Raw genomic sequence first — 16,047 nt, forward strand, 5'->3', positions numbered from 1 at the left:
ACTCCATGTTCCACTTCACCGGGGAATCCTGTCTCAGGCACCTCAAACACCACCCTTGGATTTTCTACTGGGATCTTCACCAACTGTTCATGTAAAACTGCAATTTCTACCTGTATGTACCACTTGATCACATTTGCTTCATGTGCATTACCTGTTCTGTATAACTCAGGGGAATTCTTCATCAGCCATTGTATTCGAGAAAGTGCAAAATTCATCTGCCAAGTGTCTATCATAGTACAACTCAAAAGCAACTATGCCTGCCTAGTGTCTATCAGAGCACAACTCAAACGCCACTGTGTGTTCCCTGTGTCTGTCAAAGTGCATTGAAACACTAGCAACTATTTTGCAAAAGAAATAAAACATTCTCCACCATTTGAACATTTTAATCCAAAAGCCCAAGAGCACCCTCTTCTTTCCTTGTTTTTACAACATACTCCAAGTGGCACACTGCCCCTGAACTGTCATATGTAACTCAATGTCTCCTTTCCGTATTGGCCTCACTTCTAAAGCACATTGTGTAACCTCTTTTGCAGTTTCAAAAGCACATTGCAGCTTCTCTCCCCACATGGAGTCATGTTTAAAAGTAGCATTTTTCCTCATTTCTTTTTTCAAACAGCAAGGTTTGTCACTCACTGATCCCGCTGAATTGTAACTGCAACCAACATTCAGTAGTTCTAACAGCCAGATTTGTTTATCTTCTCTGTAATTTCTAAACTATTCCTGCACGTCACAGTCAAAGCTGAGTGCATGAAACTGTTCTACATTTTCTCGATTCAACATGACTTCAGAAGCTTCTAATTCAAACAAACATGCAAGTCATGTTATCAAATCCCGCTCCAGTATTTGCTGAAATCTGTCCAAAATACCATTCATTTCTGGCTGAGGAAAGTCCTCCAAAGAATTCATTAAAACCTCCTGTGAGCATTGTAAATTAACCTGCAGCGTGCCTCAAACTACATTCTTCATCAGCGACTCACTCTGGCTATCTAAACAGTCTGGGAAGATAAACAGCATCATGCCCCATGTTTCTTGCGCTGCTTGGTACATTTGCCACTCTTTTTTCAATGATTTTTTTTCAAACCGTAACAGGTCTTCTGTATTTTATTACATTCTTTTTATAATTGCCCACATTTTTTATACCTGCTATGCAATGCATTCAAAATGACACCACTTTTTCTCTCTGAAATACCAAATTGTTTCCCCCCATGAAAAGAAAAATCCTGGAAACATTTAAGTATCTGTGCTTGCCCCTCGTCTGTTAAACATGCATTAGGGACACCTTTCCACCGCCATAACTCAGTTGGCATATGGGAATCTGCAAATGAAAACATTAACATTTTAGACAAGAATTTCCCCTTATTAGTTTTAAATTAAATCTTCGTATTCTGCAGAGTGACCCCAAAATATATTCTTTCGTCATGTTTGCGCCTCCGTGTCGGAGGGCAGTATTTTCAATTATCTGGGAGTGCGAAGCAATACAAGCAGTCAGATGCTTTGCCACATGTTCTACTTATGCCTAGGGTGTGATAGTTGGGTTGCCACAAAGGTCTCCTTTCGGGTACAAGGCTTTACAGCAGACAGGAGATGATTGCCAGGTATTTCAAGACTAGTTTCGCTACCCGCCTCAAATAGGGGACTGGAGTGGGGTGAGTTCAATGTGGTGATAGGTGGTGAGTGCATGTCCAGAATGACAGTGCAAGACGGTGACTCAAGAGAGACCTTGCTGATGCAAAGAAGGTACTAGCAGACATACAGGGACAGGAACCCCCATTAGTTGGACATCATACAACGCTATTGTGTGTGCAACGTTAGATGGGCGATATCTGGGACAGATTAGATTGCCTGACCTGTCTAACTACACGGTCCAATTCTGAAATTGCCTCCCCCTTTCTAAAATGTGAAGAATGGCCCTCAGCAAAATGGTTCTACTCTAGTGCTGTCTCTATATCCTTTAGAACCCCCTTTTCTGCATTTCACATACTACCTTAACTGTTTTGGATAGTCTCTTGGTTTCTCTGGTGTGGTCTGGTGGACTCAGTAGGGTGAAGCTGGATGTACTGAAATTAGACATTGAGTATGGAGGCCTGGGTCTTCCAGACCTGCACCTCTATTATATTTCAGTATGCAATGCAGTGGTGTACTGAAAAGCTATGTTGGCGAAATGGGGCAACTGGGTTGACCTCAAGAGATATTTAATGCCCAGTATGCAGGTCCCTCCTGAATACCCATTTATAGGTTGCCACGTTGCAGGGGTTTGGGAACGGACAGTTTATTTGATTTTCTGTAGGACCCAGAATGCAGCTGCCTCCCACTGAGGGGGAGTGGCACCGAGCATTTGCGCAAGTTTTTGAGTTTGCCAGCAACACCTGCTCTAAGCTCACACAGTTTCACTATCTCCATCGCATCTATCTGACACCTCAGCGACTGCCACGCTTCAATGAGGCGCACTGTTGGCGTGCTCTAGGTATGGCCAGAAACAGGCAACATTCCTTCACATTACTCATTCCTGTGTGAAACTACAAGATTATTGGACTGAAATACTAAGGAGGTTGAGGTACGTTACGAGAATCGATTTTGAGCCCTCAATTAAACACTGCCTTTTAGGTGTAGTTACGACCCCACAAACTGAGTCATGAATGACCCATAAGGTTGTCCTGTTGGGGCTTATATGAGCAAACGCCTCATTGCAATACACCAGACGCGTTTAGCTTCCTCCAACTACATAACTGGAGGGCAGACCTGAGTGAATGGGTAGTAGCTGAGGAGCGACAGCTCCACTAGGTCCACACCGATGAGAATGCGGATTGTGACTTGGAGATTTGGGGGGACATGCTGGGCAAACATAACGGATGAAGAGCCAGGGACTGTGTTATTTACTGCCCCTTGGACTGTGATATCCACTACATACCTGAAGTCCCATGTGGTTGATTCCCAGAATGATTGAATGATACATAGTGGAGCCTGCAGGGGTTGAAGAGTGTGTGGAGTGGTGGGATTGCCTGTAGGGATTATGCAGGTGGGTGCTCCCCTAGGGATGTCTGGGGGTACTAACGTGAAATGAGATGGCTCTCATGGGTTTCGGGACCTAAGTGGCACTGGGCGATTGATGCCCTTCAGCACACAGGGATGCCTCTGCACCTCCTGCCTTGCTACTTTCCTCCCCCTCACTCTGATTACCCCCATACAGGGACACCTTTTGACCCTTTTTGAAGACTGTTTCTCTTTCATCCCGGCTAGTGCTGTGGACGTTTACGGCCCGCAGCGTTTGCTGCCACCACTGTTGATGGTTTATTTGTTTTCTCTTGGTCGTTTATTCCCAGACATAATGCACAGTGTATGGTTATGAGACACTGTTATATTACGATAGTAGTGAGATGGGATCTTTGACTTATAATACTGGTCCCAGAGCAGGATACTTATGCACTCTATTGTTGATTATGAGATGCTGCGTGTTCTTTTCTACTGTACAGTTAATATGTGCAATGGCATGTAATGTACCATATTGTGAAAACTTAATAAAAACAGGTTAAAAATATACATATATATTTCAAACGAGTGCACTATATGGTATTTCTAATATTCCATATACAATCTCATTTAATTTTTGCGGTTTACACTGAAATAGATGGTTCTATATGCAATGTTGGACCTTGTAAAAAAAAGTAATGTTGATTTAAATTTTTGATCTTGCTTTTCCCAATGAATACATATGTTTATTTCATATTGGTAATATTAATATTACCATCACTGATTTTGTAGGAACCTGCAATCTGAAGTTTTACAAATAATTGTGTTTTTTTGTAGGAGAGCTGATTTCCAGTCTGTCTCATACTAGAGCTGGAATACCTGATGCATTTACTACACTTGGGATCATAGAGTCCCTTACACGCCGTTTGTACTCAGAAGATGAGGAGGTACTAAAATAAAGTTTGATTAAGTAAACAGTATTGGATGGAATTTATATGTTTTGGTCAAAATATTGTGATATCATGCATCACGTTTTGGAAAAACTAACATAAATCTGTTTCATAAGGTTCCCTTAAGGTCTCTTCTATCCACATTTATAGAACTTATTTTTAAAATAATCCTAAATTGTTCTGCATGTTTTTCATAGGCCTTATTTTATAGCCTTATATATTCATCACACTAAAACCCACATTTCCAGTGGTAATCCTAATTCAGATTAAAAAGGTGTTTGCACCTTAAAAGGGGGACTATTTTTGTTTATAAATTTTGCACGGCCCTGACATTTTTTCCACACACAGGCATCATCAGGAAAGGCCTGGAAAATTGTGCTGAAAAAATGCAATGTCTGGAATATGCATTTTAGAATGAAGGAAACATTCTGCACTAGTATATTATCCCAAGAAAGACCTGGCAAAAACTGTGCAGAAATAATGCAATATCTGTATTATGCAGCTGAGAATGCTGGAAAAGTTTTGAGCTAGTATATTATCTCCCAATCGGATTTACAGAATTCATAATGACGTGGAAATGCAGCACCCCACGAAAACCAAACCCCGTAATATTTTAAATGCCCCTGCAGCATTACTGCATCTTCGTACAGAGGTGTTGATATCAAGGCATTTTGAAGTAAAGCAATACTGACATAAATGTCATCCCTCGGTACAAGTTTTAAGTAAACTTGAACATATTATAGTTTCCTTTTCTAGTGTTATCTTCTTGTCTAATGTTGTTGATACCATATGGTTGAACCAGGAAACTACCTTGCAGGGGATCTAGATGATAAGGGAGAAAGTGTAAATAAAGAAATGTATTCATAAACAAGCGTTTATGGTGAACTCAATATAAAGAAAAGAACACTTTACATTGTTTGACTATTACGAAAAATACCAGAACGTTCATGACAACAAGCCTAGCCCTAACTATAACCCTATCATAAAAGTTACATCTAAAGGAATTCCTAAACCTTTTACTACTATAGCCATTGCCTTACCTCTATTGTAATCCTCCTGTAACCTTAAAATAACATAAAATTTAAACATAACTCTAATCCTAACCCTGCCCTAAAAGGAACCCTTTCAAGAACCCTAACTTAAATTTCAATCCTGATCCCAAACTTTTACATCACCCTAACCTCAGCTTTAACCTGTTTATTTTATTTATCATTCATTAAACATTCATTGCACTAACACTGGGTTCTAGGGTTGGAATGGGAAAGGATTAAACTGAAATTTAGTTGAGTAACAGTGCAAAGAGTTTCTCTACAGAAAAAAATATTTCACATGTGAAGAAAAACAGAAACATGTAATGCATTGTCAACCTAATGAACAACTAACCAGATTAAATATAGAGAAGGAGTACTTTTATAAATCTACAATTTCTAGATTTCCAAAACTACTTCATGCGATTTTGTGAGTCTCATGAGTCAGAAGTTTTCCTCAAACATCGGAGTAATCCTACATGCTCAAATATCTGTGAATGAGCCCATGAGGCATATATACCACTAGAATAGGAAACACAGGATCGGTAGGACCAGGGTAAAAATCTGGTATTTTTTCAAATTCTAAGGAAAAGTTTAGGGTTCTGGTAAATGTTCTTTTAACTTATGATGCCTTGAGTATTTTTTCTCTTACTTCAACTCATAGTAAAAAAAACAGAACTTCGAAATAGACCGTTTCTTAAATCAGCATGTAATATTGAAAAACAAAGATTTTAATTTTAACATATTTTTATTGAAATTTGTGATATACGTGATAGTTAATTTACAAATGATACAGAAAGCAGGACATATTGATATCAAGTAGCATAGGCTTAATAGGCACAGTAAGAGTGCTTACAGCATAATCCCAGTGGGTCAGTGCAATCCCTATACCAGCAACCGAGATGCCTGGTGACAGAAAAAAAGGAAGAAGGGAGGGGAAAGAAAGCATTCTATACCACAATCATCAATACAGAACAGTCACAAGGCACAGGTAGAGGATCAGCTTGCCCATCACTACTACTCAGAAGGGGCCAGCCACATACCCATAGGGATTGAGGTTGCTCTAGTTAAAGAGATTTGATGTAACATGTAATCCTGAAAGAGGCCCCATATGTCTTTGGGCCTCACTCTAGGAGTTTGCAGTGATGTATATGTCTCTGCCTGATCATTAAAGTAAGTGGCATCTTTCAACCAGTCTTGATGCTTAAAAAGGGAGCCCTGGAGCCAGGCCAGTGCCACATTACATTAAGCAATCACCACCAGCAGGGTTACTAGTTTTCTAGGGCGAGGAACGTCTACACCATAACCTAGAAGAGTGGAGGGTGCATACAGGAATTGGGAGACAATAACATTCCCAACCATATCAACTACCTCAGACCAGTAGGACTGTATAGGGGGCAAGCCTAGGTTAGGTGCAGAAAGTCTGAAGTATCTGTAGAACTGTAGGGGCTGAGCGGGATTGATTTGGTGCAGACGCTGTGGAGTATAATAGACCAGACTAATGAAGTTAAAATTAATGAGTCTGTGGCTAGCACTCCTATACACACTATGAGAGATGCATCCCCCTAATGACCTAGACCTTCCACAAATGAAATTATTACTCTGAAACTTGGGCTTAGTGATAGGAAAGAGGGATCTGGCCAAACATTGGTGGGCCCTCAGGACACCAGCTATGATTTTTTTTTACAAAGCATAGGGTAGCTGGATCAATTATTATGGACTGGCTATGCACAATGATGGTGATGATGTGTTCTTATTCCAAAACACCTAATTCATGTAACCTAAATTATCATGCCTGTCACATCGTTGAAGCTACTCTTCTTTCTCTTCCATTGTTCTTATTGGGTTATTTTGAAACACCTGAAGTACGGATGCCCTTCTTCTTTATTTACTTTTTTGTACTGGGACCTGTCCGTGCTGCTATTGTCATGACTTTCAAAACCAAATAAAAATATTCCAAATTTTAAAAACTGTAAATAAGTGGTACAACACCTTGACAAGGCGTCAAGGTACTGCAAAAGACAAAAGGTTACTTATGGAGGTTAAACATTATAATGTTCTTTATAATATGCCTAAGTGAACCACTAACAGTGCAGTGTTTGTCTTCTTAGGTCCGTGTTGCCTGTGCAAATGCTCTTGGATATTTATCTTTTAACCGAACAGCACATCGCTATCTGTTGATGGAGTGCAGGCGTAAACCAGAACTTTTTGACCTGCTAAAAAGCAATCTAAATGAAGACGCTCGAATCTCTACGGAATTTACAAAGGACTTTGAAAGGCAAAAACAAGTGGGGTTACCATCTATAAGGTATTGCTGCATAAATTAGCAATTGGGTATTCTCTAATATATTGCTTCAACAACAAGGTCAAAAGTCAAAGAGAAAATCAGAAGTCGCCATCATATTGCACTTGTGATTCTCATATCCCCCTCAGTCGGTACAGTGTAGTGTAGATATCAGCTTCTCATCTCTATCATCAAATTGAAAACAAGTTACAAATTTCTTCACATTATATATGAACGTATTACCTACTGGCGGTCACCAGTAGGTAGTTATAGTTAGGACCTAGGACCTAGTTTCTATCAAAAAGGGGATTTTCAGTTGCTGATATCTTTTGCGCCGGTTGATGAATCTTCATGAGGATTTCCCAAACAATTTGCCTTTTACTTCAGCTACTGCCTGGAATGTTTCGGTGTGGTTTGTCTAGCGGGGGCCGTGAAGAAAGGGGAGTCCCAAACAGATTTTCCCCCATGTTAATTCCCATTGGACCTTTGAACGAGCCTGCAGCCCGAACTGCTGGATGGAATTTCACCAAATCTGACAGAAAGCTAGCTTTTGGTCCACAGATTGTGCTTTTTTGTGATTTGGTGTTAATCCGTTTTGTAGTTGTGGAAATATTAAGGGAAATCCAAATTTTTATATATAGGGATGCATATCCTCCACGGATCCAGCAGTCCCAATGTTGAAATCTGATCCTGCCTTCACTTGAGCCAGGCAGTGATAGCTCCTCCGCTAAGGCAGAGCAGCATTGCCTCACTGCTCAAAAGGAAAATAAAATTGATAATAACTTTTCGTTATTGTCATTTTTTCCCCTATTGCATTCAGTGGTGGGGTGGGGCTGGCCAGAGCAGGGGAAGGGCCCTCATGGGCCAACCAAACAGATCATGCACACTTTGCATGTTCCTACCAGCCTGCATTACACAGCCTGGTCAGGAACATACAAAGGCCCCCTGTTCCTGTCTGAGCGCTGATCCACAGTGCTCAGACCAACCACAACACTGCATTGCAGTGTTGTGAATGGCTGCTGGGGTGCTTCTTGCTGCTGCTGACCGAGACAGGTAGATGAAGAGAATGAGGAAGGAGGCGAGCCAGCGGGCAGCCATTAAAAGTAGATCATGTTTTTTAAAATAACATTCCTCCCCCTGGCCCACTATCCTTATTCATTTCATTTCAAATACCTTTATTCGGCACTTCAGAAGATACCATAAAAGAGCATAAAAAGATAAACATACATTGTTTAAAAATATTGTATAAAATAGACAAGTTAAAAGAGAATTAATAGAAAAGTCTTAAAAATAGGGCGACATAATCATTAATGGGTTTTACTAGAGTCCAGGGCTAGCTTACAGATTATTAGAATCCACTGCTTCTCGTGTGTTCCTTCGTCTCATAGCCATCAATAGCCTATCCTTATTCATTAGCAGCCTGCACTGGAACCAGGAAGTGTTGGCAGCCATCTTGGGATTCGACATGAGAAGAGTCCCACAAAAACATAAACAAATATAGAAAGGGGGGCAGGATAGGAATATCCTGACCTCCTAGGACTGGTCCCACAGTGGGTCAATTTTGCCACAAGAGCACAGGTGGATTTGCGTATATGCTGCAAAATTATTTTCATGTTCCCCCGGGTGGGCCACATCCTAGAGATAATGCTTTTTAGGTCTCGCATGCGCTGTATAGGAAAAAGACCCCCCATGGGGTCAGCTTTGGGAAAAAAAACATGCATGCGTTGCATTGCTTCCAATGCCAACGCGTGCACGTCTGGTGATTCCCTCTTTGGAGCGAGCGGCGCCATATGGTGGCGCCATATGGTCGCAATCATTGCGCCTGGCTCCTCGCTCCCGCAAGGGAATTGCGCAGGCCCCTTCCCCCTGCTACCTCACGAGGCCCGCGCTTGAGCTGGTCTAATTGACACCCGATGAGGAACCGAGGCAGATTATTTCGGTTTGGATCCTGTCCTGTTCGTCTTTTATTCTGGCTATTTCGTGTGACGGTAAAGGTGCTTGCACCAAACCTGTATTTCTGTCCGTTTTCAGCAGTTTCCACTCAGCGTGAACGCTGATCCATGACAGTCTACTAGTGCAAGCTCTCCTTTGAACTTCGTTACATTTTTTGGAAATGCATGGTTTTCTACCCGTTTTCAACTGGCTGGTGTTTTCCCTTTACAATTGCTACATTGGATTCATAGAATTTTGAGGTGCATTTCGGATGACATTATCTTGGCTACATTTTTCTAAAGTACTAAAACTTTTGTCAATGCAAATTATAATTTTGGGTTACAATCGAGTGAACAGTATCACATGACTTGGTGCAAGGATTACGTGGTACACGGTGTGTTACTTTGTTGAAACAAATGAGAAACAGCGCAATAAAGAGGCAATACTTTGATGGTTAAACTAAGAGAATATGCTTGAGTTTCAAGGAGTATAAATATTGGAACCTTCACTCCTTTTAATGATATTCTGTCATTTTTAACAGAGGGTCTATATAGCGTCCATGACGTTAGCTCTCCCCCTGCGAAAACAGCTTCTATATGTTTTGGTTGCTATCTGTGTGTTTTTTATGTAGCAATAATAAATACCAGAAAAGCAAGTGATATATATATATATAAACACATTGTAGGGTCAGCTCTAGGTAGGCACACCCCTGTCCCTGCTCACACTGTTCAGCTGCACCTCATGCTTCGATGAAGGTATCCATTCACTGCACTATGATAGGTGAAGAACCTTCTGTGAAATTAATTGCAAAATATCATGTGACGATGACAAGGCGTATAAAAGAAGATAAGGTGTCTCAAACACACATTCTGGTTTGGAGAGTTCATTTGTGTCTGCTCCACAGAGAAGAGAACAGCCTTCAAGACCCCCCCACTACCTCCTACAAGATGTATGCACACAGTGGAGGTTTCCCGGCCTACCAATGAATAGCTGCTGCATCCCTGCGAGCCCAGCCACTCATTAAAACCCACAAGTCTTTTTCATGCAAACCAGGAGGCCTTGGCCACAAAACGGAAAGCTATCATTTTAGGGTCTGTTTTTAGGATGCTGGCGTCATCCCACTCCGCTTTCTCTCTTAAGCGCTTTAAAAACAAGCATTTACAATGCAATGGTCTCGGCATTATTAAAGGTAGAGGTATTGGCATTGCTCATGACATTTTTTTTCATTTTTTTAAAATCATAAATAAATGGTATTGTCATTTACAATGGCAATAGGTGAGCATTAGAGAGTAGTAGAGAGTATTTGTGGACACAGAGCCACACACACACACACAGACAGAGCCGTGCACACACACACAGACAGAGCCGCGCACACACACACAGACAGAGCTGCGCACACACATACAGAGCCACGCACACACACACACACAGACAGAGCCACACACACAGACACAGAGAGCCACGCACGTACACAGACACAGAGAGCCACGCACACGCACACACACACAGAGCCACACACGCACACACACATACAGAGAGCCACACACACACACACATACAGAGAGCCACACACACAGAGCCACGCACACACACAGACAGAGCCACGCACACACACAGACAGAGCCACACACACACACAGACAGAGCCACGCACACACCAGACAGAGCCACGCACACAGAGGCACAGAAAAAACGGGATGACAAGCAGGGAACAGTGTGACCCTGGGCAAATCATCATCCCGTAGCCTAGTCAGTAACAGCATGCCATAATCTTATAGCCACGCCCCCCCAAAAAATTGGCAGCGCTTAGAAAGCAGACTAGAAGCGTATATGGGACAGTTACAGGTAAACCTTCAACAAGGCGAGTGTTATCAAAAGATGAAATGCTGCTTTTCGAGAGCAGTCGCGGAAGTGCTCAGAACTGTGAGCAGCCGGAGCCGCACTCCGTACACACCGGGGCTGGAAGCAGAGGAACAACTTCTTATGAGCCCAGCTACTTACAGGGAAAGTTTGGAGCATCAAAGGAAGAGAGACGGAAAATAATACACCGAAGACTCACCTAGCGCCCAGCGGGCTCCCCTGCATGCTCTAGGCGCTTAGCCTCCATGCAGCCCTCTGTCCTCGGCTCTCCCTCCAAGCGCTGCCTCTCGGAGCCCTTCCCCGCAGCACTCCCTGGCAGCCCTTGGGGACTCTGCAAGAATCACACACCCCACGGCCCCACAAGACCTCTGAACCCACCACGTTCCAGCACGAACCCCCGGCACCACAGCCTTGATTCACTTTTGTTTACTTCCCAGCGCTCTGCGGCTGCTGCCTGTTGGGGACGCTGGCCAGGGGTAAACCACGACAATTCATTGACGGCAAAGAGGGAGGTGGGAAGAGGCCACAGCACTCAGCGCCTGGGCCCTGCCACCTCTCAAGACAGCAAAAAGCACCCTGTACATGTGTGGTTCGTGTCCAGAGCTGCGCCCCACCCCAGGGCGGCCGAGGGGAAGGAAAAGTAAACACCATGTCTCTCTTCTACCTAACAGGCCATGTCAGTGATTATCTTTTTATTGCTATGAAGGAACCAGAAGGAGACATGCAGCGCTATATAAAAACTTTATTTGAATGAATGTATATGGTATTTTTATTTTGCGAGCTTGGCCAGAAGGCAGTGAAGCGATGAACATGGCCAAGAACAAGCATAACGCCAAGGAGTAAGAGAGAAAGCCGGGTGAAGAGGGAACATGCACTGAATGTAAAATATAACAAGCGCTGGCCATGTTCTGTAAACAAAAATGGCTTCCGAAAAGCCCCGACATTTTCAGATTCGGGGCGTGGTTTTCTTTCTCTCCTCTTCCCATTGGCTGGAAGGTAAAGTTCCAGCTAATAGGAAGAGGAGAGACAGAAAATAAGAAAGAAGCTTAAAAAAACACCCCCGAATCCGAAAAAGACGGGGATTGAACCTAGTGACGCCCCTCTCCTCCAATGGCTGGCCTCCGTTTAGGAAGCCAATGGAGAAGAGGGGCGGGTTCAAGCCCCCTAATTAAGAAACATAAAATCTCGGAGCTCCGCCCAGACTGCTACGCAGTGTGACGCAGTCCTCTACCTAAAAAAAAGTGCCATGTGGAGCAGAAGGAGCTCTGGGCTGTGAGTGGAGAAAGGCAAGGTACAGTCCTGAAGTGAGGGTTCGTCTGCGAGGATTCCAGAAGAAGGAGTGATTAAACAATGGGGATGGAAAACGCTGGATTGAAAGCTAGAGTGAGGTCTCGTAGGAAGGAATGGGCTCTATAGCGAACAGAAGCTTGCTTAAAGCACATCCTGTCTTTGTGAATTTAAAAGGCATTTTCAAGAAGGACACGTTAGGCTAAGTGCCAACACCGCAATATCCATTCGGGATATTAACGTGAAAGCTGAATGACACCCTAGTGCATTCAAGGAGTAGTAGTCCTTGATTGTACCATGGATGTGATTGCACTCCATTAATGGATGAAATTGATTTGTGAGAGAAATCCCAGAACTTTCTGAATTAGTAGGCAATGAATAAACAGCCTGAAATGTGCAGGCAACTGAAAGGATACAAGTAATAGGTCACTGCTCTGTTGGCGAGAGTAAGACACCAAAATGAGGAACAAACAAGCATTGGCATAGCCAATAGGTCTCGCCTTTAGGACCTTATAAGTGTTTAGACATGCAACAAACAGTTGACGTTGTTGCACCAAAGATATTGTGCTGGATAACCAAACACATAAGGTCCCAAAGGCGAGACCTATTGGCTATGCCAATGCTTTTTAATTTTGCAGGGGGTACCCATTTGGCACCATTGCTCCTTGGGGACTGCCACCTCCAATGTGCGCAAGGAGATATGGATGTGGGTGCGCCCACTGGGCTCGCCCACACCCCAGGGACCACCACCTCACCTGGCAAAGAAAGGAAAATTAATGTGGGGGGCCTGCAAGGGAATCCGCACCCCCAGCGACCACCACCTCCCATGAGTTTTATAGCATTTGAATACAGGGGGCCAAGGCTTTGTTTAAATTTAGCTCATGGGGCTGCACAGACCCCTCCTGCAGCCCCGGGGGCCACCACCTCCTTTGTACAATGGAATGTGGGGGCGCACGGACCCCCACACCTCCCAGAGGACTACCACCTCCCGGGGCCAAATCCAAGAAAGGAGGGAGGCCCCATGGCCTCCCTCCTGGAGCCATACATGGCCTTGAGGACTGCCACCCCCAGGGCCGGCTCCTGCTATGTCCAGGAGGCCAAACCCAGAACATAGCTATTTGCTGTGGCTTGGCAGAAGCTTCACCGCTCCTGCCAAGCCATAGAAAATGCTCTGCTTCCAGCTAGCGAGAGCTCAGAAATGCGCTCGCTTGCTGGAAGCGGAGCAGAATTGCTTTCAGACATTAGGGAGCTGCATGTTTAGCAGCTTTCAATGTCTAAAAGCAATGCCGGCTCCAACAGGAGGCGAGGAGCCAGCAGGGACTGCCGCGGCCTATAGGCTGCCTCCAAAGGCCCTGTGAAGAGTGGGTGCCCTGGGCCTAGCCCCGGGGGATGATGTCCCTGCAGCTGAATTCACCCCAGGGAGGGGGAGACGCACAACCCCCTCTCTCATGTGTAATAGCCTTTTCCCGGGTGATGAAATCCCTGGAGCTGAAATCGGCCAAGGTAGGGGTCTAGGCAGCCCCTCTTCCCTATTACAAGTAGGCCGGGCCCGGGAGATTGGGTTCCTAGCACTGAAATAGGTCTGGGGAAGGGGTGCAACACAGCACCCCTCCCCTAATAAAATAAAAAAAATTAAAAAACGGCCGGCCTGGGAAAGTTACAGGAGGCCCTTCCCCTTTCTCCACCACTCTGCAAACCCGTCTCCTTGTGCACTACTGGTTGGGGGATGAATTCCCCTTGGATTGCGGAGGGTCATGGGAGGCCACCAACCCCTCCTGTTACCTACAGTAAGTCCTACACAGCGGGATTGCTGAGAGGTCGTCTGAGGCCCTGTACCCTTTCTCCACAACTCTGCAAAGCCATCTCCTTGCACACTACTGGCTGGGTGATGAAGTCACCGTGGCTGGTGAGGGTCCTTGGGGGGCATGAGGGTCATTGGGGGCCAACAACTCCTACTGTTACCTCAAGTAAGTTCCATACAGCAGGATTGCTGACAGGTTGTCTGAGGCACCGCCCCCTTTGTCTACCAATATGCAAATGCGCTTCCTGGCACTCTATTGGCTGGGGGCTGAAATCCCCTCACAAGCCTAGGGTCCTTATGGGCTAAGAAACCCTCCTGTTATCTCCAGTATGTCCCACACAGTGGGGTTGCTTGGAGCTGGTCCCATCCCCTTTCTCTCACTCAGCAAATGTGACTACCATTTAAAAAACCATAGAAATTAACTGAAAACCAGCATTGGCATAGCCAGTATGTCTCGCCTTTGGGACATTATAAGTGTTTAGCCATGCAACAGTTTATGTTGCACCAAGGATCTTGTGCTGCATAATTAAATACTTATAAGGTGCCAAAGGCGAGACCTATTGGCTATGCCAATGCTTGTTGAAAATATCATCTATAAGTCACTATTTGTGGCTTCACTACAGTTTAAATTAGATAAACATTGCTAATAAATTAAAAGTTGTTCTGAGCAGAGGGCCCTAAATATGTTCTGCACTGGGACCCAAAATTCCTTCAGATTTCACAGTTGCCCTGACTGGAATCCTTGGGGCTGAGAGGCACACATTTGGCCATAGCAACAATAATGTGTGTAACTAGCATCATTGGCTTACTCAAAGGCCAATAATGCCCAATAATGTGTCCATGGTGACACTCAATCCCCTATGGTGTCTAGACTAACCACATTTTCAGGAACCTGATAACCTCACCATTTCGACTAACGCATTTTGCAGCACCAACATCTTAAAATGAAATACACTTTCAGAAAATATATTGGTGTACTTAACTGTAGTTTACTAAAGAAATGTAAAACTTAACGAACTTGCATTACAAATTGATGAAAATAGTTTAGGAAACCGTTAAAAGAATTGCGTTCAATGTAGACTAAAAGCTGATTTTATTGTAATTTATGAGGAGCTTGGGACCATGATGCTAGTGGCATAAAATCATTTTATAGGCACTAGTTGGAAATGGGGAATTAAAGGGCTCGATGTAGGTAAGTACATTTTACCACTTCTTAAATACCGAATGATACCGAATCGGTATTTAAGAAGTGGTAAAATAGAAGGGGGGGATGTAGGTAATACAGAATCGGTAAATACCGAATCGTTAAGATTCGGTATTTACCGATTCTGTAAATTTACTGATTCGGTAAATTTACAGAATCGGTAAAATATAGGCCCCCTACATCTGAAAACTCATTTAACGGTCGGTAACGGCCGAATTCGGCCGTTACCGGCCGGTAAATGGACACCTACATTGGGCCCAAAGTATTTAATCATCGGATGGCAAAAAACACAAAAATTGCAAGATGTTAGGCTGATAAAAGTATCACCCAGGGAGGATGGGTTCTAGAGCACAACAACTTTATTTGCAGCTGATCTCAGCCACTAACGCATGAATTGAAAGTCAGTGGTGCAAAATGTGTGTGTCTCTGTGGATATGTATGTGTGATATAAACATCAATAAACCCATTGTAGGTTTGAGTTTTTAAAGTTAAAGTGATTTTTTTTATTGATTGCTAATCATGTGTGTAGTTGTGTGGATGGGTGAATGCGAGAACGAATCAAGAGTTCGATGGGTGCGTGAGTGCATGACTGGATGGCTGGATGAACAGGAGTAAGTAAATCTCGCACAGGTTACAACACCAAATGTACTGGCTGCGGCTGCAAGCAACAGTAGTGATGCAAAAGAAGCCAGAAAACGACAGACCGCAAATGTTACTAAAGGAGTTATTATCCTT

At 43.7% G+C, this 16,047-nt stretch overlaps 1 protein-coding gene across 1 annotated transcript in view; it reads left to right on the forward strand.

The window, feature by feature from the left end:
* The window catches only part of ANKAR (ankyrin and armadillo repeat containing), a 1,392,657-nt gene that overhangs the window by 1,297,458 nt on the left and 79,152 nt on the right, over window positions 1-16,047 (forward strand). The window contains exons 25-26 of the mRNA XM_086955361.1: window positions 3,805-3,914; window positions 7,057-7,253. Coding sequence (XP_086811487.1) covers window positions 3,805-3,914; window positions 7,057-7,253 — 307 coding nt within the window. The remainder of the gene's footprint in view (window positions 1-3,804; window positions 3,915-7,056; window positions 7,254-16,047) is intronic.

The sequence above is a fragment of the Lissotriton vulgaris genome, chromosome 2_1, assembly GCF_964263255.1.
Source record: "Lissotriton vulgaris chromosome 2_1, aLisVul1.2, whole genome shotgun sequence".
Classification (NCBI taxonomy): Eukaryota; Metazoa; Chordata; class Amphibia; order Caudata; family Salamandridae; genus Lissotriton; species Lissotriton vulgaris.